Genomic DNA, 23,055 nt, shown 5'->3' with positions numbered 1-23,055 from the left:
ATAACAAGAGCTATCCGATGAATATTTGATATGGTGTGTGGCACAGAAAACTCTTCATTATCTCATTATTCATCCCAGTTCCTCTTATCACTCCTAGTCTAGATATGAAAAAGTTAGGGTTTAGAAAAATTAATTGCCCTAGGCACAGTAAGTGACAGAACGAGAAAACAAAACCATGAAGTATAATTCAAGAGGCCACAGTATTGACTATAACCTATTCCTTAATTACTGTAAGTGAAATCACACAAATTTAAAATGAAGTCCTATATATAGAAAATACTTCCAAAGCTTTCATACCACTCAATAACTGACATTTTACCATTTTAACACACATAAATCTACACTATTTTACACAGGAACCTAGTATTCCACTTATAAAGAACGTGGATAGGTCCCCTCCTCTTTTTAAAAAAATTTGAGACGACACTGCTATCAATGCTCTTTCAAGTATATCTTGGTAAGCTTATACAAAGACTTCTGTAACATAAATATTTATAAGTGGAATTTCTGGAGCAAAGTATCTGAATTTTAATAGTTATACATGAACTACCTCTCAAAAGGTATCCACAACCAACAGTGTACAACATACCTGCTTATCTACACTCTATCAACAATCTTTTCACTCTGATAATAAATCAAAATCAATTCTTTTTATTTTAGTGTTTGTACTACAAATCATAGAGACAGAGCATATTTTCATATACTCTTTGGTCTCTTTCTTCTGATGTGAACTGCTTATTCCATCCAAGATTATTCCACACCTCCCTCAAGTTTATAGTTTGTCTCCCGGTTTTGTTCACGTTTTATCCACTATCTCACACAGAGATAGCAGTCCAGGTTATCATCCTGTTTAGGATTTCTACGTTTCATATCAAGTTTAGGCCTTGCTACTCCAAGATTATAAAATATTCACTCATTTTTCTCCATAGTGCTTATAGTTTTTTTACATTTAAAACTTTGATGTTTTTTTTAATTCCTAATGGTTAGCTGGCCCTAAAGCATGGAAAAAAAATTAAACTGCACCTTTAATTAAGTATTATTTCTGACTTAGAAAGATGCTGATTTGTCATAAGTCAATTGATTGCTTTTCTAATTCTGGTAACGGATTTATAGCTCTCCTATTCTTGACTGTGGTAAATATTCTATCACACATTTAAAATCCTGCTTCAAGACTCTTTCCTCCCCAAAATCCCACTTCCTTATAAAAATCAGTCTTCCCACCATGAAATTTCAGTAAGGAAAATAATTTAAAAATGATTGTATTTTTTATATACCTCACCTTGATCAAACTGCTTTTGAATATTGTCTTGATCAGTTTTGTTCCCACTAACACGGTAGAGTCCTTCAGTACATAATCCTATAAGAATAAAGAAATATATAAGGTTTTATACATACATACATACATACATATATACAACAGAATACACTCAACCTTAAACACATCTTAGTAACTTAGAAGAAAAATATGGTGGTAAAATACTATTAAGAATTAAAAATTTTGGGGCATTTGTTTTGAAATTCTTAATGGACCACTTTTTCTCTTAAATCATTTAGGACATCCAGTTCCATGCAAAATGAAAAAACATGTTTCTTCCTATTTCTTCCACTAAGTATAGCTAAAATTCCCAAGCACAATATATAAAAAGCAAACATCAAGATTCTGAATGGTGGAGAGAAGATAGACTGTCTAATGACACTGGAATTTGCAGAACAAAATGATAGTGAGTTCTCTGGGATTTCTTTTTGCCTCATATATACTGGACTGGACAACAGAGAAGCTTCAACCCAGAAATATCACATAGCACAGGCAAAAAAAGAGAAAGAAAAAATAACAGAAAACCAACCACAAGAAAAGCTTGCTCTCTCAAGTGGAAGGACTGTGAAAGGTGTAGCCTTAGAAAGCAAAAACAAAACATTTTTTTTTATTAGAACTGCCTTCCTCCAGCCGAAGACCATGAAACCCACTCCTCACACACAAGTGGTAACCCAGTAGGGAGATCAGAATTCCACTTCTTCTACCCAGCGGTAAAAATGGCATATACCCCCCCTTCCTCTTCCTGGGGTGTCAATAGGGGTGAATAGAGACCAGAATCTAGAGGTAAGAGGGAAATTACCCTCCCCACCATGGTAGTGTCAGTAGAGGCCCATGGAGACCAAATAGGGCATCAGGGCTTTCATCCCCAACTGCTGGTGCAGTCAGAAGAGGTTCACTAAAATAGAAGATCCAAAGTCTCATAGCATAATATCCAAAATGACCCGGATACAATAATAAAGCTAAAACTATTCATCATACCACAAACCAAGAAAATCTCCAACATGAAGGAGAAAAGATAATTAACAGATACCAATACAAAGGTGCCAGCTGTGGAATTATCTGACAAGGATTTTAAAGCAGCTATCATAAAATATTTCAATGAACAATTATAAACACACTTGAAAAAAATTGAAAGTTTCATAAAAAATCAGAAATATAGTAAGACCTAGAAACTTTAGAACTAAGGAAAAGAAATAGAATGGAGACGACAGAGCAGTGAACGAGTGACCTTGAAAATAAATCAATAGAAATTACAGAGACTGAACAACATAAAGAAATTTATACTGGAAAAGGAGGGGGGAAAAAAGAATGAAAAAAGAAAGGCCTCAGGGAATTATGGACAATAACAAAAGACCTAACATTTATGTCACTGGCCAAAAGTCTATACCTATTGTCTGTGCTCAACAGGAAGTTTCTTAAAGCACTTCTAAAAGAGACTCAATTTCGTAAGGCATTATACTCTTCTGATCACAGGAGTTACAAAAAAATAAAAACAAACCAAATCAATGAAAAAGTAGACTATCTCAAACTTATTCCTTGACCAATGTCACAGCTTCCATGGGACAATGTATTTTTAATTCCTTCTAATTTCTTACCTAGTTATTAGAATTATTTTAGTCTTTACAAAGAATACATAACAATATGAAAGAAGAATGAAGTATATCTCATGCTAGGAGGAAAATGTTAATATTCAGAAATTCATGAACATATAAAAGGAAACAAAAATCCAATCTGACAAAGTTTCATGGGCTAATGTTGCTATATTAAAAAATTTTTTAATGTTTATTATTTATTTTTGATAAAGAGACAGAGGGTGAGCAAGGGAGGGGCAGAGAGAGGGAGACAAAGAATCAGAAGCAGGCTCCAAGCTGTTGGCACAGCGGGTGACATGGAGCTCAAACTCCGGAACTGTTAAATCATGACCTGAGCCAAAGTCAGACACTTAAAACCGACTGTGCCACCCCAGGCGCCCCTAATGTTATTTAAATGTTACAAGGTTTTACTGACATAGCCAACATGAATTCACCTGTGATTAGTGAAAGAAACCAGACACAAAAGAATTTATTTATGTGATTCCATTTATATCAAGTTCTAAAAAAGGCAATACTTATCTATAAGTGGGGGCTGGGGGAAGTTAGACGAGTTACCTTGGGTGGTTTGGAAAAGCAATTGGAAAGAGACATAAAGGGTAGTGAAAATGTTCTGTATCTTGCTTGACAGGTATGTGCATTAAACAGGGGAATGAATTTGTCACAAGTGAATCTAAGTGTACCCTTAAGTTTGGTGAACTTCACTCTATGTAATTGGCCCTTAAAAAATTTTGAAAAATTGTGATAAATTATTGAACTCTACTTAGCAGGTTTCAAATCTAGAGTAGTATGTATACTTTTTGCATATTTCAGACTTGAGCAAATGAGTAAATATGTAAAGAATAAAAGGAGCATGGATTCTCACTGTTCAAGAAGGGAATTAATAACAAAAGGGGAACTAGAATTAAATGTACTGTATGGTATTAGATTAAAATTGAAGGTAACAACATAAATTCATGGTTTTTAACAAACTGCTAGAGAAATAAGTATAGATACATACATACATACATTTCTTAGCTTTCTTAGCTTTTTTTGCTGAGATGGTCCAGAAGTAGCCCCAATATTGGTTTCTAAATACCATTCTCTACCAAAACAAACCAGAGCAATTTGGAGAAAAGGTGGATTCCAAGGATGAATCAGGGAAAGTATAAGCCATGCCTGGTACATCTTGTGCCAGAAAGTTGAGGAAGTACTTAAAAAATTATAGAGACGTATCTTCAAAGGACATAGAATCCATGAAGGAGTCTAAGCTAGGATGATCTGAGTAACATTAATGCATTATAACTCATTGAATACAAGAACACATGAACTCATACCAATATAAATAAATAAAAAGTTACTAAATTAAAGTTTTAACTTCAATGAAGAAATATGGCAGACACCAACAAATAATCAAAATTATTGGGACAAACTGATACACTGTCTCAACAGGTATGACATACTTAAAAAGATACAACAACCTTGATGGTATTTCTAACAAAAATGCATAATTCAAATCTAATAATGAGGAAACATGATATTCAAATTGAGACGAGTAGTTCATTTATATACTGAAATGTCAACCAATAAACACAGGAGAAATTAGATTTAAAAAAATCAATAAAGTCTAAAACTAGTGGCTAAAAGTCTGAAGATAATCTCAAAAATTCTTTTTAATTAAAGGAGCTGAAAAAGGGTAGCCTGGGTGGCTCAGTCAATTAAGCCTCCGACTTAGGCCCAGGTCATGAACGTACCATTCACGAGTTCAAGCTCCACATTGGACTCTGTGCTGACAGCTCAGAGCCTGGAGCTGCTTCAGATTCTGCGTCTTCCTCTCTGTACCTCCCCCACTCGTGCTCATGTGTTCTCTCTCTCAAAAATAAATAAAAACATCTAAAAAATTAAATAAATAAATGGGTTGAAAAAGACATGATCACTAAATGCAATACACCTAAATTAAATTATATCCTGGACTGCTCCTCTCATGAAGGATTAAATAGCTCCAAATGTCATTAACTGAGGTTGACAATTCCTGACAGAGATAAGCATTTAGTATTACTTGTTAAGTGAAAATTTTAAGGTACTTAATCATCTACACTAAAAATCTTGCCTTCCATTTACTAATAAGTAAATGATGTAAAAAAAAAAAAAAAAAAAAAAAATGAAAAAACACCCCCAACTCAATTATCAAGACGTGAATTATCAAAGTTTTACTTGGACTTAAAATCACCCAAGGTATCTATCATGGGTCTCCAAGCAATAAATAAAGGCATTAGAAATATATTCCAATATTCTGAAACTAAATATAAAAATTTAAAAATTGAAAATAACTTTAAACCAAATCCTCTTTTTTTTCTTTTATTAAAAGAAAAGTAACCCTTGTGCTGTACAAACTTATTGGTATCTGAAGTTCTAAAATGGTCCAAGCTCTATCTGAGCTGCTAATGAAGAAAATGAAATAAGAGTTTCAAAGCCTGTTTCTGTACCTTCAGGATGAAATAATACTAAGTCACAAAATAGATTACAGTGTGTAAGAGAAAAAGTAAAATGTCTAAATAACACATAAATTAGACAAATGCATCCATGTGGAAATGGCATCAGTAACGAGATGGAAATGGGAATTTCAGGGCTTGTTTCCCTCAAAAAAGCAACTAATGAGCTGTCAAAAAGTGTATCAATTTTTGCAGAAGGATGAAATCTAGTAAAAAAAAAAAAAAAAAAAAAAAGAAAATCACAACCATTAGAAGGCTTGGTGAAGAAAGCAGCTTTTAATTATCCACCCACCATACCCTTATACTTCAGATTAGCAACAACCATGATGATGGCAGCCTGCACTCTGGGCAAATGTTACAAGTGCCAGAGGAAGCAATACAGATCTTATTCTTAAGGAACCATGGTGACGGGTTTTGACCAGTCTCCTAGATGGAACAACACAAGGGCTTTTTACATGTTTCACTCAACTTGAAGTGTTCCCAGGGCTGAGGTGGCTTCACTGGCATGTAAAGGCAGAAGTACTGGCTGCAGCAATGTGGAGACAGGAACAACAGGATCAGCAATGGGAGGGAAAGCCTATCATGGAAGATGTTGGCGAAAGGAGACAGTGGGGGATTACGGAGTTTAAAAGCGTCTACATATATGGGGGGAATCAAGAAGCCCACATGCATGCTGAAAGCCGGATACATCCTCAGAAAATGCCTGAAAAGATCAGAAACTTTCACCTCTGGCTAACCACAAGCTCTGCTCAAGCTGGAAGTGAAGGCTCAAGCAGAGTAATAAATGGCCTGGGTAAGTGTTAAAAGAGTAAGCGAACACAATGTGCAAAGACTTGGAAAGAATTTTTTTCCCAATGACTTCAGGCATTTAAACAAACTGTCAAAACACTAGCTAACCACTAAGCTAATGGATTACAGACTTCAGTGGCCACAAATGACAAAGAATACAGACTTTAAAATAGTAGTTTAGGAAAGTCTCCAAACAAGCAAACATAGCCAATAAACAGCAACAAAAACCCTGGTAAGGTAGGGGAATCTGATATCCAGAGATAACACAAAATTCAAAACCCCTTATTGTCAACAACATATTAAAAGGCATAGAAAGAAACAAAACTGGTATGCTCAGAAACAATATGGTATGCTCAAGGAACAAAAAGAAATGAACAGAAACTGTCTGTGAGGAAACCCAGTCTTTGTACTACACAAAGACTTTAAATCAACTCTTTAAAAAAAATGCATGAACAAAGAAGTGAAAGGAACCAGAGGGATGACAATAAAGTGAGTATCAATAAATACAAAGAAATTAGAGTAAGAACTAAAGAGATTCTGGAACTGGAAAGTAGAGTAACAAAAATGAAAACTTCACTGGCAAGGTTTAAGAGCAGATTTTAGCAAGCAGAAGAAATAACCAGTGAACTTAAAGACTGGTTAACTGAAATTATCGAGTCTGGGAGCAAAAAGAGAAAAGAATGAAGAAAAATGAACAGAGACATTTCTGGACACCATCAAATTTACCAACACATGTGCAAGGGCTTTCCTAAAAGGAAAGGAAAATATTTAAAGCAATAATGGCTAAAACTAAATATGGAAAAAAAAAAAAAAACCAACAACCCACAAATGTATACATCCAAGAATGTCAACAAATTGCAAGCAGGATGAACTCAAAAAGAGGTACACTAAAAAAACAAGAGAAACTTAACCATATCCTAGGAATCCACATTAAGATTAACGCTTATTTCTCTTCAGAAACCAGAGGCCAGAAGGCAATAAGATGATATAAAGTCCTGAAAGTAACTATCAACCAAGAATTCTGGCAAAACAAAAATGAAGAAAAAAATTAAGACATTTTTAGGTAAACAGAAGTTGACAAAGTTTATCAAGAAATGCTAGAGTCCTCCAAGCTGAAATAATCCATCAGACACTAACCTGAAGTCACACCAAAAAAAAATAACTAAAATAAAAGTAGTTACAGATAATTTTTTTATAAACCAGTAGTATTGCAATTTTGATTTGTAGCATCTTTTTCTCTAGGATTAAAAAAAAATGCATGAAACAAGAATTATATAAATCTATGTTAATGGGCAGACATGTATCTTAAAATACAACAGGAACAAAATAAAAATAAATTTTATGAAAATTTACAACTTCATCAGAAACACTTACCAAATTCACAACTTGCATCAAAAACATTATGAAGAAAGACAACCTATAAAGTGGGATAACATATTTGCAAATCATTTGCATGATAAGGGCCTAATACCCAGAATATACAGAGAACTCTCATAACCAAACAACAGAAAGACAACCCAATGTAAAAATTGGCAAAAGATACATCTTCAAAGATATACAAATGGCCAACAAGCGCATGAAAAGATTCTCAACATTATTAGCCATTAGGGATATGTAAACCAAAATCACAAAGAGGTGTAACTTCATACACAGGAATGAAGGAATTACAGCTATACTAAAAAAGAAAAAAGGAAAACAAGAGTTGGTAAGGATGTGGAGAAATGGAAACTCTCATACACTGGTGGCAGAAATATAAAATGGTACGGCCTATTCCTCAAAAAGTTAGACATACTCCTAGGCATATACTTTAAAAGAACTCAAAACAGGTATTCAAAGAAATACTTGTACACACATCTTCATAAAAATACTATTCACAAGAGACACAAAACAGAAGTAACCCAAAGAGCCATGAATGGATGAACAAAACGTGGAATATGAGGAATAACTGCATACTTAATGGGTACAGGATTTCCTTTAGAGTGATGAAATATTTTAGAACTAATTAGAGGTGAATGGTTACACAACACTGTGGATGTACTAAATGCTACTGAATTGTACTCTTCTCAAATGGTTAAGTTACAGGTTATATGATTTTTACCTAAAAAAAAAACAAAAAAAAACCAACCCACCCTAAAAAGCTCCTGTGGGGAAAAAAATGAAGAATTGGTAGGATATAAGCTTATTCAAGCTAGATGCTACACAATAAAAAATGTATTCTTATTGCTTGATAGAAATGTAAAAACCACAGAGGGAGGTAGATGGGTCAAAAGTAGTATTAAGGCAAACTCATATTTCAAGAAAACTGCACAATGCAATATACATTTAGACAAAACAACACATATTCTACATTAATCAGTTATTTTATTTATTTATTTTTGAAGATGAGAGAGACAGAGTGTGAGTGGGGGAGGGGCCGAGAGAGAGGGAGACAGAACCTGAAGCAGGCTCCAGGCTCTGAGCTGTCAGCACAGAGCCCAATGCAGGGCTCGAACTCACAAACTGTGAGATAGTGACCTGAGCTGAAGTTGGACGCTTAACCGACTGAGCCACCCAGGTGCCCCTGGTTATTTTAAAAAATTAAATAATTTGATTATCTGGTAATGCTAAACCAACAAACTAGTCAATATAATATGCTATGTTGTACTCATAAGATTCTCTCTTCTGAGAATTTCGAATTGGAGACTCAAAGATATCTGGTTAGGTTTAAGATGTAATTAAAATTAAAACAAAAAATATAGGATGTGTAAATAGACAAGGTAAGTCTAAGAGAGAGAAAAGGACACAGAAAAACAGATGATACTATTACCTGAATTCTAGTCCACTGGGGTGGACTCTTGGCTTCCACAGATGAGTATGCTTTCAATTAAGCGTATTTTTTGCATTTAGTTTCTTGCAACCAAAATAATTTAAGATTTTAAAAGCAATTCTTAGGCTATGGAATTCAGTTGTTTTGATTTCTCCTAAGGGCTCAATATTTTTAAGTAGAAGAGACATCTGGGGGTAGGGATTGGAAGCAATAACAGTATACATGTGATTTTTTAAAAAAGATCTTTATATGGTAGTGACACTAGAGAACAGATGTAAGAAAAATACTAAGGGCAATGCTTAGCAATTAATGGCATATGAGTGGGGACAAAGGGTGAAAGAGGACTCAGATTAGTGAAATGCCTTCGCCCATAAAACTGGGAAAAACAAACTGGCACTATCAGAAAAAAGGAAATTAAGAGAAGGAAGTGGCTTGGGGGAAAAATAACTAAATTTTAATAAAACCCAAGATATTACATCCAAATAGAAATGTTTAGTAGGCAGTCAGGAATACAGGAAAACACTGGGATGTGAGAAAAAGATCTGGGAGTTATTTTCTTAGACATGATGTCCCAAGCCTAAAACAAAATGTCTAACAGAGTATGCATAAATGAGATGAACACTAAATGGGACAGCTATATCTTCCTCAAATTAATGGTGTACTTCATAAATGCAGAAAAAAATATGAACATGTGGACACCTACTATGATATGTTTTGATTTGAAACAGAATTTAATATCCCTTAATACAATGCCTACTATGTGCTATGTATTAGAATATGCATGTAACAGAAAAAATAAAATAAGACACAGTATATAATTCAACATGTCAGTTGAGTCTTAAAACAAATGCTGAGGTAATATGTCCATTAATCTCAAGCTGATTTTTTACATGCTAAAAAACTTATAAATCCAAAGTATTTTAAGAAAATAAAACTGCAGACCAGTATCTCTCATGAAAATAGATGCAAAAATCCTCAACAAAGTATTAGCAAACTTAATCAAAAAATGTGTAAGAATTATACACTATGACCAAGTGGGATTTATCCCACATGGGATAATGCAAGGCAGGTTCAATATTAAAGAAATCAATGAATCAATCCATTAAATCATTAGACTAAAAAAGAAAAATCACACAATCATACCAACATGCAGAAAAAGCATTTGATAAAAATCTAACATTCATTTATGATAAAAACTCTCAGTAAACCAAGAATAGACAACTTCCTTAATATGATAAAGACTGTAAAAAACCTACAGCTGAAATCATACTTAACAGTAAGAAACTAGAAACTTTGCCATTAAGATCAGGTACATGGCAAGGATGTCTACTCTCACCATGCCCTTCAACATTATCCTAGAAATACTTGCCAAAGCAATAAAACAAGAAAAGGAAATCAAAAGCATAAAGATTGGGAAGAAATGACATGATCATCTATGTAGTAGAAAACCAACAGGCAAAAAATCTGGAATTAATAGTGATTACAGCAAGATTGCAGGATACAAGTTTAAATAAAAGTCAATTGTTCTCTTTATATATCAATGAACAAATGGAATTTGAAATTAAAAACATTATACCATTTACATTAGCACTCCCCAAAATTATATAATAAATCAACAAACATGAGTAAGATTTATATAAGGAAAACCACAAAACTCTGATGAATTAAACTCCAAGAACTAGGTTAAGTGGACAGATATCCTACGTTCATAGATAGGAAGCCACAATACTGTCAACATGTCAGTTCTTCTCAACTTGACCTACAGATTCAATGCAATCCCAAATTCCCAGCAAATTATTTTATAAATACCAACAAACTGATTCTAAATTTTATATAAAGATTAAGTCAAAACTTAAAGCAAACACAATATTCAAGAGAAGAACAGAGTTGGAGGACTCACACTACCTGATTTTAAGACTTACTATAAAGCTACTTTAGTAAACAAGACAATGTATTATTGAGGAAAGCACATGCAAAAAGATCAAGGGAACAGAATAGAGAGCCTAGAAACAGAAATCTATTAAAAGTCAACTGATCTTCAACCAAGGAGCAAAGGCAATAAATACAACACAGCAAAGATAGTCTCTTCAACTAATGGTGCTACAAAAGTTACACATCTACATTAAAAAAACAAAAACCAAGCATCTAGACATAGACCTTACAACCTTGACAAAAATGAACTCAAAATGGATTACAAATGTAAAAAATTAAATGACTTAAATGTAAAACACAGAACTATAAAATGCCTAGAGGATAGCAGCAGAAAACCTAGATGACCTTGGTTATGGTGATGCTTTTAAAATACAATCCCTGAGGAAAATACTGATAAACTAGACTTTAATTTCTGTGCTGTGAAAGACAGTATATCTTGAGAATTAGAAGACAAGCCACAAAGTGGGAAAAAATATTTACAAAACATACATCTGATAAAGGAGTATTATCCTAAATATACAGAGAACTCTCCAAACTCAGTAATAAGAAAACTCCATTACAAAACAAACCAAAGACCTTAAGAGACACCATGAAGAAAGATATGATGATGGCAAACAATGTATGAAGATAAGTTCCACAGAGTACATTACTAGAAAACTGCAAATTAAAATGAGATACCATTACATACCTATTAGAATAACACCACTGACAACCCCAATTGCTGGCAAGGATACAGAACAACAGGAAGTCTTATTCATTGTTGGTCAGAATGCAAAATTGCAGGCACTTTGGAAGAGTTTGGCATTTCTTACAAAACATGTATCATACCATCCAACAATCACACTCCTTGTTATCTAACCCAAAGGAGTTAAAAACTTAGATCTACATGAAAATTTGCAGACAATGTTCACAGCATTTTTATTCATAACTGCTGGAAGTTGGAAGCAACTCAGATGTCCTTCAGTAGGTGTATGATAAACAAACTAGCACATTATTAAGTACCAAAAGAAATGTTATCAAGCCATGAAAAGACATGGAAGAATCTTAAAATGCATATTATTAAGTCAAAGAGGCCAATATGGAAAGCCTACTTACTGTATGATTCCAACTATATGATAGTGTAGAAAGGCAAAATGATGGAAGGCAATAAAAAGATCAGTTGTTGCGTACGGTAGAGTTAGGGATAGTGGGAGAGAGATGAAGAAGAGCACAGAGAATTTTTTCCAAACCCATAGGATATACAAAACCAAGAGTGAACTCTAATGTACACCATGAACTTTAGGTGATTTTGATGTGTTAATGTAGATTTATCCTTGGTAAAAAAAATGTGCTCTTCTGGTGAGTAAAGGTGGTAATGTGCGGTGGGGGTGGGGTTCACATGTGGGAGCAGGAAATATATGGGAAATTTCTGTTGTAAACCTCAAATTCCTCTTCAAAAAAAAAATCTATGCATCAAGCTTATAAAGAAGAAGTAACATCAATGGAGTAAGAATCTTCTAGCAATGGTAAGTAACATTTTAGGCACAGGCTACTACAGGAATAATAAGGCTAAAGGCAGTATTTATTATTATTTTATTATTTACTATTTAATTATTATAATTTCAATCTACTGAATTAAAACGTCACTATATTTCCTAGCCACTAAATCTTTAATATAGGAGAAAAAAACAACAATAGTTTCCTAATCTTTCATTTTGTTACTTTCTTTACTATAATGATTAAATGTAGGAGTGCCTGGCTGGCTGAGTCGGTAGAGCATGCAACTCTAGATCTCAGGGCCGTGAGTTTGAACCCCATGTTGGGTGTAGAGATTACTTAAATCAAAAAAAATTTTAGTTCAGGCATCATTTTCATTCCATGTTCAACATAACTGACTAGAGGCCTTAATGTCAAAGGAAACAAGCTTTGAAGAGCGAAATGACTTTCTCAAGGTCACACATTAGACAAGTTACAGTAATTAGTTTGTCACATTCAATATATTATCTCCCCATTTATTTTATGTTACATACTTTCTACCATTAGGGGTTGCACATAGAAAAATTGGGTCTTAACATTTTTTTCTGAAAAAACAACAACAACAACAGCCCAGAAATACAAGCATATAAACATGTATATATAAAAGAATAACTGCCAATAGTGAATGTTTGTGGAGACTTAATTCAGAAATATAGGATAACTGAACAAACTATGATTATCAAGATGTTAGAATATGACAGGTCATAAAAAGTTAATTCCAGAGACAACTATCTTATTGCATGGAATGATGTTGCTTGTGTACTAAAAACATTACAGGGGTGCTTGGGGTGGCTCAGTTGGTTAAGGATCTGACTTCAGCTCAGGTCATGATCTCACGGTTTATGAGTTCCAGCCCCACGCTGGGCTCTGTGCTGACAGTTCAGAGCCTGGAGCCTGCTTCAGATGCTGTGTCTCCCTCTCCCCCTTTGCCCCTCCCCCACTCGTGCACTGTCTCTCTCTTTCTCTCAAAAATAAACATTAAAAAAATATTACAAAACCTTGTTTAATTACCCCCTTTTGAAAAAGCTACAGTATGTTTAAAAGTGTATTATATATTGTAAAAATATGTACAAAAATAAAACTTATCTCATGATCATAAAATTACAAGTGTTTTTTTCAGGTTTTTTTGGACTTATTTGTACTTTTTTTCTGGCTATAATGAAAAGAGATAATTCCTTTCCTTAACAATAAAAAAACCACTCTGATTATCAAAAGTCACTTGTAAGCAGTAATTTTAAGTGGAGCTAGAATCCAATTGTGTGACCTCATATGCATTAATTAATTTCTCTGAGCCTGTTTCCACCTCTGTAAAACCTGTTTCCACCTCTAGATACAGTAACTATACACACAATTCATAGAGGTATGAAAATTAAATGAACAAGTTATTTTATAGAATACTAAAAATTTACTATACATATAAAGCATTTGAAATAGCTTTCACCTAAGAATAGTCTCCACAGAAAAACCAGAGAACATCTTGCACACTGTGTATCATCTTGATGTTATTATTACAATGCAAAACTCGTGTTTTCAGGATATTATAACTTAGTGGGGGGGTTCAGCATAATGCAAATTATTCAGGTGATACATATTTAAATTAAGAAATCTCACTGTAGCACAAATGCCTCCATTTTCTCATCTTTTGCACTTATCATGCATTCTTTGTATGGAAAAACAACAAACACTAATTGTAGCTTAGAAAATAAAGACTAAAATATTTTTCATGTGTAACTAATGTCACAAGGACAAATACTCAGTTAATATGAAAAAACTGTTTAAACATTAAGTAAGGACTTAATTATATGTACCACAGCCATGGGTTTTACGAGCTCAGGGTCCTTACTCACATCAAGATTATTATCTAATGGCTACGGTATAAAAACCAACAACAACAAAGCATTACTCTAAGGCCCAATGACTAGCTACTTCAAGAAGACAAAGTTCCAGCTAACAGATAAAAATATATTCCAGAGCCATAAACCATAAAAAGTAGTATTAATATACCAGAAAATCTCAAGGATAAATGCCAATATTGAATGTTTGGAGACTCAAGGAGTTTCTGCTAGATACAACATACTAAAACTAAAGAAACTCTTTAAGGGACTACTAACTTATAATTCCTCCTCGCTAGATCAAAAATAAACAGGTCACACTTGAATCATTAAATTCAGATGTCAATGATACCAACTTTTAGCATTTCTTCAACACTATTGAGGTTAATAAAAGCCTAGACTTCCATTTTTAAAAAGTTTGTTTATTTTTGAGAACATGAATGCACAAATGGGGGAGGGGAAAGAATCCCAAGCAGGCTCTTTGCTGTCAGTGTGGAGCCCAACGCAGGGCTCCGTCTTGATTTCACCAACAGAATGAGCCACCCAGGTGTCCTGAAAGCCTAGAATTTCAAAAGCAACATAAAAAGTCCTTTAGGAACTGACATCATGGGTCTCCTAGAATGATGTGTTAGGAAGGATACATCAGCCTTATGTAGCCAAAAAATGTTTTAAATTAAATCTGAACAGGCATTAAAATTTAGGAACAATCTATAAAAATAGGCTTAACATCTTCAAAAAAGGTGTCATGAAAACACACACACAAGTCTAGGGAACTTCCTGACTTGATCTGAACTGAAAGAACAAAAAGCTCTTAGGAGGTAATATCCTATTATATACACACACACACACACATATATATATACACATATATATACATATATATGTATATATAAATGTATATATATGTATATATATAATATATGCACACACACACACGACCAAATATAATGGGATATATATATGTATATATAATATATGGGACAACAGAGGAAATTTTATCAATGTTAAATTTCCTGAAGGTGACACTTGTGGTTATGTGGGGAAAATGTCCTAGCTCTTGGGAGATACGCACTAAAAGATTCATTAAGAGTGAAGTGTGATAATCTCTCATAACTTACTGAAATGATTTCACAAAAAAAAAAAGAAAGAAAGAAATGTGACAAAAATAAGTGTGAAAGGTATATGAATGTTTAGCCATACTATCCTCGTAACATTTGTGAAGATCTAAATATGTTCCAAAGTATGAGGAAAAAAATGAAGACAAAATAGTTATTGAAGAAGAAATAATCCTTTAGGAGAACAAACTAAGGAATTGTAGGATTTCTTCAGATGTGCATTTATATACTTAAAGTGAAACACATGGTTTATGTTTATCCATAGCCATAACCCACTTGCTGGTCCAAGACAGAGTAAGCAGGGGGTTAGTTTAACCAAAGTTGAGGTTTTGACAAGTGAGTAACATGGTGGGGGCTGAGGAAGTATGCAAGCAAATGAACTTAAAAATGGACTCAGAAATGTAGGCAAGTCAAAAGAGGAGAGAAGACACAGGGTAACAATGTTTGTGAAAAAATGTTCAAGTGATGAAAAAATGGGAGTTCTTCCAAACAGCAAGTAGGAATGCTGAAGTTTAAATAAAAAGGCTTTTAGTTAATACAGTTATATTCACCTCAGCAATAAAACAAAGACTCATACACTTCAATTATTTCACACATCACTGATGTGTGCAATAAAACACAATTTTCAGACCAATATTTAGAGAATCTCATTGGCTAACCAAAAGCACAACTAAGGCTAAGTCTGCCATGTTTTCCTGACTCACAGCAGATTTCTAAGCATTTCCTCCCCCCCCCCTTTTTTTTCTTTTTCATCTCCTCCTTTAAAATGGTATTTTAATGAAAATTTTCTCTGGTTTTGAAAGTGTGCTACCTTCAGAAACTGTTGAGGCATTCCTATTAGAGACTTTGTGGATTTTTCCTACATTTTATAGTTTTTGAATTTCCTGCTTTATCAGTGCACCTCCTCCTGCTGATAACCTTATTTTGCCTTTCCCATTTGCCAAGGATGTGGACAAATTTGAACTCTTGTGCATTGCTTGTGGAAATGTAAAATGGTGAATCCACTGTAGAAAATAATTTGACAGCTATGCAGAAAGATAAAGAATTACCACAGGACTCAACATTCCACTCCTTGGTATGTACCCAACATAAGTGAAACCAGGCACTCAAACAAATGTTTGTATATGGATATTTACAGCAGCGGTATTTACAAATGCTAACTGGTGGAACAAACTAAATGTCGACCAACTTATCAATGGATAAACAAAATGTGGTATATCCATACAATGAGAAATGCTACAACATAAATGAACACTATGCAAAGTAACAGAAGACAGACAAAAAGTCACATATTGGATCCCATTTGTATGAAATATTCAGAGTAAGTCAATCCAAAGAGACAGAAAACAGGTAGGTGGGATGCCAGCCTGGGCCCAATTAAGAATAGGGAAAGGAGTAACTACTTAATGGGTATAGTTTCCTTTAGGGTGATAAAAATCTTTGAAACTAGATAAGGAGGTGGTTGCACAACACTGTACATGCACTACATGTTACTGAACTGTATATTTTTACATGGTTAATTTTGTGTCATATGAATTTTATCATTCTAAGTCGCCTGACTTTATATTCAATGTTAATAACGATGCTTCTTTATTAAAATTTTTCTTCTCTCTGGGGTTTTAGAGCTCCATTCTTTTGTACAGCTTATTTGTGCTGAACTTTTCTTCTTACTCTGTATGTTCACCCTGAATTTCATAGCTTACACATAACTTACATTAATATCTATACAATGACAATTGCCAAAATCTTAAGATTAAACCATTTCCAAAGATCCATAGCCACACAGCCAATGGAGTCTTGGGGCTTTTAAATGGATTATCCAGAGGCACCTGAAGATTTAACATGTACATAATATGAATCCATTATCAAAATATCATTTCTACTCTTCATCCTACAATTTCTGTTTTCATTAATGATACACCTACAGTTGCCCTACCTGCAATATGAGGGGCACTTTTGAGTTATCTTTCAACCTCATTATCTATCAGGTTATCATACTAATCCCTGAGAGAAGTCTATCATTCCCTTTCTTTTTAATCTCTCTCCTCCACATACTTTTGTCTACTTTCAACTTACACTCATACTTCAAGGGTCATTCTCAACTAGACCTTAACACAACTTATACAGTACTATCAAAAAACTGTTATAGAAACATCTGATTCCACCATGAAGGTCTTAACTACTATGCAAACTGCTCTACTTCAGCAAAGAACTAAACTGGAAAAATTACATAAAGCAAGTTTTCATACACTGAGACACAGGCAGTTCAAAACAGTGATCTGTGGGGGGAAAAAACAGCTAATAAGTTAAACTGTCTGAATAATCCAACTTAGTGCCTGCAAAAAGCTTTTAGATAACATACAGAAAGGTAGAATCACAACAGAGCACAATGGTCTACCAGAGTTGAGAAGACAGGAGACAGGAGTTCAAGAAGGATGAAAAGGCCAAAATTTAAGGGGTAGAGTACCAAAAAAGAAGCTGAGCTACACAGAGAAAGACCCTCAGATACGTGCAGAAAATCTTTGGTTGAATACTCCAAATGTAGGAAAGGAAATTTCCTGGGGATGGGGCAGAGAATAGTTCAAGTTCCATTCTCAGAAGACCTTTAATATACAGGATATAGGGTCAAGTTCTCACCTTATTGTAGATCTAAATAAACAATAGAATAAAAGCTGTTCTGGATTCACCAAAACAAACTTACATATATGAGCCTAGAAATTGTCAAACTGATTCACAAATACTTAACACATGACAAAACAATTTAAACACTCTTTAAAAAGAACATTTAGAAAACTCACCACCCAATAATGTAAGATTCAAAATATCTGTTATCAAACCAAAACTACCAAGAATAGTTACTCATAATCAAGAAAAAAACCAACAGAAAAAAAAAAAAAATAGATCCAGAAATGAAATACGGAAGAGTAGTAAAACAAGGACCTTAAAACAATTATTATAAATTAAAAACAAAAAACAAAACTTCTTTTAATGTTTATTTGAGAGACAGAGAGACAGAGTGCTAGCAGGGGAGGGGCAGAGAGAGATAAGGAAACACAGAACCCGAAGCAGGCTCCAGGCTCTGAGCTGTAAACACAGAACCCGACACAGGGCTCGAACTCACAAACTGTGAGATCATGACCTAAGCTGAAGTTGGGCACTTAACCCATTGAGACATCCAGGCATCCCTAATTTTTTTAAGTATACTCAAAGCTGTAAAAAAAACAAAAACAAAAAACAAAAAAAACCCCACCAACATGATGGGTAGAAAAATGACACACAGTAAAAACAGACTTAAATGGAACTTCTAGATTTGACTATACAGAAAAAAAATCAATAAACTAGAAGACAAAACAATAGATATACAGTCTAAATGAAACACAGAAAGAAAAAAAGGCTTAACAAACAGCTTTTAGTTAGCTGTGGGAAAATTTTAAAAGGTTTAACATACATGTAGTTGAGAGTCCAGAGCAGAAGTAGGGGGAGTAAGACAACAAAAAAAAGATCTCAATAAACATTGGCCTAAAATTTTACAAATTTCAAAATTTCAAACCAAGAGGATCCAAGGAGGTCCAGAAACCTCAAGTAGAAGTATTTTCTTTTTTAAAAAAAGCACATGTTAAGGAACATTTTAAATAAAATTGTTTTTTAAAAAAAGAGAATAACCTTAAAAGCATCTGTGAGTTTTAGGAGAAAGGAGAACACATCACACACAGAGGAACACAGAAAAGAATAATAGCAAACTGTTAGAGATCATGAAAAAGACAATGAACAGTCTTTAGAAAGCTGAATGAAAAGAAAAAAAATCCATTAGCCTATAACTGTATACTTAGAAGAACAAAGTGGGAGGACTCAATATTTCTTGATTTCAATAACTTGCCTACAAAGCTACAGCAATGAAAACAGAGAGATACCAGCATATATGGATAACCATATAGATGAGTGAACTATAAGGAGAAGCCCAGAAATATTCACATTTATGGTCAACTGATTTTCAAAAAGAATGACAAGAAAATCCAATAAATGGTGCTTGGATAATGGAGATCTGAGTGCAAAAGAATCAAGCTGGACCTTTTCTTTTACCAGACAAAAATAAACTCAAAATGAATCACAGACCTAAATGTAAGAGCACTAGCAAATAAAATTCTTAGAATATACAGGAATAAAAATCTCTGTAATCTTGGACTGAGGAAAACCTTCTTAGACATCATACCATTAACAGTGACAAAATCATAAAAAATTGGGTTTCATCATGGGGCACCTGGGTGGCTCCGTCAGTTGAACATCTGACTTCAGTTTAGGCCATGATCTTGTGGTTTGAGTTCAAGTCCCTCCTAGGGCTCACACTGTCAGCGCAGAGTCTGCTTTGGATCTTCTGTCCCTCTCTCTGCCCCTCCCCCACCTGTGCTCTATCAAAAATAAACACTTTGTTTTTATTTTTAAATTTTATTTATTTGAGAGAAGAGAGGAGCGCAAGCAGGGGAAGTACAGAGAGAGAGAGAGAGAGAGAGAGAGAGAGAGAGAGAGGTGGACAGAGGATCCGACACAGGCTCTGCGCTCACAGGAGAGAGCCCAATGAGGGGCTCAAACTCACAAACCACGAGATAATGGCCTCAGCTGAAGTTGGATGCTCAACCGACAGAGCCACTGCAGGAGCCCTTAAACAAACATTAAAAAAAAAAAAAAAATTGGGCCTCATCAAAATTTTTGACTTTTGTGCTTCAAAAGATACCATCAAGGAATGTGTTTTTGGGAAAATATTTTTTGCAACTCATACTTCAATGCAACTTGTATCCAGAATATATAAAGAGCCCTTAACAGTAAGATAAACAATTCTATTTAAAAAGGGGCAAAAGATCTAAATAGATATTTCTCCAAAGAAGATATGCAAAGATATGAAAATAAACACTTGAAAATATGCATAACATCATTTGTCACCAGGGAAATGCAAATGAAAACCATATGAGATATCACTTCATATTCACTAGGGTGGTTATAATCAAAAAAGAGGAAAATAAGTATTAGCAAAGATGTGGAGAAATTGGAACTCATATACTGTTGGTGTGAATGTGAAATGATATAGCTAGTTTGTATGACAGTGGTAGTTTCTCAAAAAGTTAAACACAGACTTACCATATTATCTAGCAAATCCATGTCTAGATATATACTCACGTGAAAAACATGTCCACACAAAAACTTATAGAGGAATGTTCATAGCAGCAATATTCAGAAAGAATAAACAACCCAAATGCTCACCAATGGAAAATTATTGAGCAATAAAATTTAAGTATTACTGGATGTTATGATATGGATGAGCCTTGAAAATATTATATTAAAAGAAGCCAGTCACAAAAAGACCAGTACAGTTAAATCAATAAAAGACAGAAAGTTAAGGGTGGGTGGGTATGGACAATAGGAAGTGATGGCTAAATAGGTATGTGGCTCTTTTTTAGGGTAATGAAAATGCTCTAAAATGGGTTGCACTGATAGTTGCATAATTCTGTGTACTAAAACATCAATGAATTGTACATTTTATTTATGTAGGTATGTATGTATGTATTTAAAACGGTAAATGGCTGCATTGAAACGTTGCAGATCACTTTTTTTATTAATTCTTTAAATACTTACTTTTGAGAGAGAGAGCGCAAGCATGCGTGCACTTGTGTGAGTGGGAGAGGGGCAGAAATAGGGGAGACACAGAATCTGAAGCAGGCTCCAGGCTCTGAGCTGTCAGCACAGAGCCCAATGTGGGGCTGGAACTCATGAACCGTGAGATCATGACCTGAGCAGAAGTCGGATGCTTAACCACCTGAGCCACTCAGGCACCCCTGGACTGTACGTTTTAAATGGGTGAACTATAGAATATATGAATATTTCAGTAAAGCTGTTAAATAAAAACATTTATACTGTAATATTTTCTTTCTTTTGAAAGAAAATATCTTTTAAAAATAACAATTATTATCTCTTCAAAACAAAAATTATAAATATATATTGTGATGTTTAAAACATACTGTAGAATTATAGAGCAATGGAACAGAACAGAAAATCCAGAAATAAACCAATCATATGGTCAATTAATCTTCAACAAAGGAGGAAAGAATATCCAATAGGAAAAATAGTCTCTTCAACCAATGGAGCTGGGAAAACTGATCAGCTATATGCAGAAGAATGAAATTGGACCACTTTCTCATACCATGCACAAAAATAAACTTAAAAGGGATTAAACATCTAAATGTGAGACCTGAAGCCATAAAAATTCTGGAAGAGAGCACAGGCAATAATAACATCTCTGACATCAGCTACAGCAACACTTTTTTAGATATGTCTCCTGCAGCAAGAAAAATAAGAGCAAAAATTGGGATTTCATCAAAATAAAAAGCTTCTAGACAGCAAAGGAAACAGTCAATAAAACTAAAAGGCAACCTACAGAATGGGAGCAGAAATTTGCAAATGACATATCCAATAAAGGCTTAGTATCTAAAATATATGAAGAACTTATACAACTCAACACCCCAAAATACCAAATAATCCATTTAAAAAATGGGCAGAAGAAATGAACAGACATTTATTTCTCCAAAGACATACAGATGGCCAACACACACATGAAAAGAAGTTCATCATCGCTTACCATCAGGGAAATGCAAATCAAAACTATAATGAGGTATCACTTCACACCTGTGAGAATGGCTAAAATCAGTAACACAAGAAACAACAAGTGTTGGGGAGTATGCAGAGAAAAAGGAACCCTTTGTGCATTGTTGGTGGAATGCAAAGTGATCCAGCCACTCTAGAAAACAGTATGGAGGCTCCTTGAAAAGTTAAAAATATAACTACCCTATAATCTAGCAATCGCACTACCAGGTACTTAACCCAAGAAATACAAAAACACAAATTCAAAGGGATATACATACTCCTATGTTTATTGCAGCATTATCTACAACAGCAAAATTATGGAAGCAGTGCAAGTCTCCAGTGACAGATGAATGGACAAAGAAGTGGTATATATATACAATTGAATATTAAGTCATAATGAAACCTTGCCATTTGTAATGCATGAATGGAGCTAGAGAGTAAAATCCTAGGCAAAATAAGTCAGAGAAAGACAAATTCCATGATTTCACTCATAGGTGGAACTTAAGAAAGAAAACAAACAAGCAAAGGAAAAAAAGAAAGAGAGATAAACCAAGAAACACACTCTCTCTTTGAAGCTTGCTCATTCATTCATTCATTCATTCATTTAAAGAGAGAGAGAGAGAGCAGAAGCAGGGGAAGAGCAGAGAGAGGGAGAATCCCAAGCAGGCTCTGCACCATCAGCAGAGCCTGACCTGGGGCTCAAACTCACAAAAACTGGGAGATCAAGACCTGAGCCAAAATCAAGAGTTGGACACAACCAACAGAGCCACCCAAATGCCCCAAAACAAGCTCTTCACTATTGAAAACAAATTGATGGTTACCAGAGGGGAAGTAGGTAGGGGGATGGGTGAAATAAGTGATGGGGATTAAGTAGTGCACTTGTCATGAAGAGCATGGGGTGATTTCTGGAATGGCTCAATCACTATATTGTACACCTGAAACTAATATAACACTGTATGTTAACTACTGGAATTTAAAAAAAAAGAAAAAAAGAAAAAATATATAATTAAAATGTGTAACAAAAGAAAAAGGGATCAAAAGGTTAAATATACTGTTACAAG

The 23,055-nt window shown here is 34.3% G+C and overlaps 1 protein-coding gene across 3 annotated transcripts in view; it reads right to left on the bottom strand.

Moving 5' to 3' along the window:
- The window catches only part of ARHGAP5 (Rho GTPase activating protein 5), a 79,312-nt gene that overhangs the window by 11,761 nt on the left and 44,496 nt on the right, over window positions 1-23,055 (bottom strand). For all 3 annotated transcript variants that reach the window (XM_060619468.3, XM_060619467.3, XM_060619470.3), the window contains exon 4: window positions 1,280-1,357. In XM_060619468.3, coding sequence (XP_060475451.1) covers window positions 1,280-1,357 — 78 coding nt within the window. The remainder of the gene's footprint in view (window positions 1-1,279; window positions 1,358-23,055) is intronic.

Source organism: Panthera onca, chromosome B3 (assembly GCF_046562875.1).
Source record: "Panthera onca isolate mPanOnc1 chromosome B3, mPanOnc1 haplotype 2, whole genome shotgun sequence".
Lineage (NCBI taxonomy): Eukaryota > Metazoa > Chordata > Mammalia > Carnivora > Felidae > Panthera > Panthera onca.
Note: the sequence above shows the minus strand (reverse complement) of the source record. Positions and strands in the feature narration are given on the sequence as shown.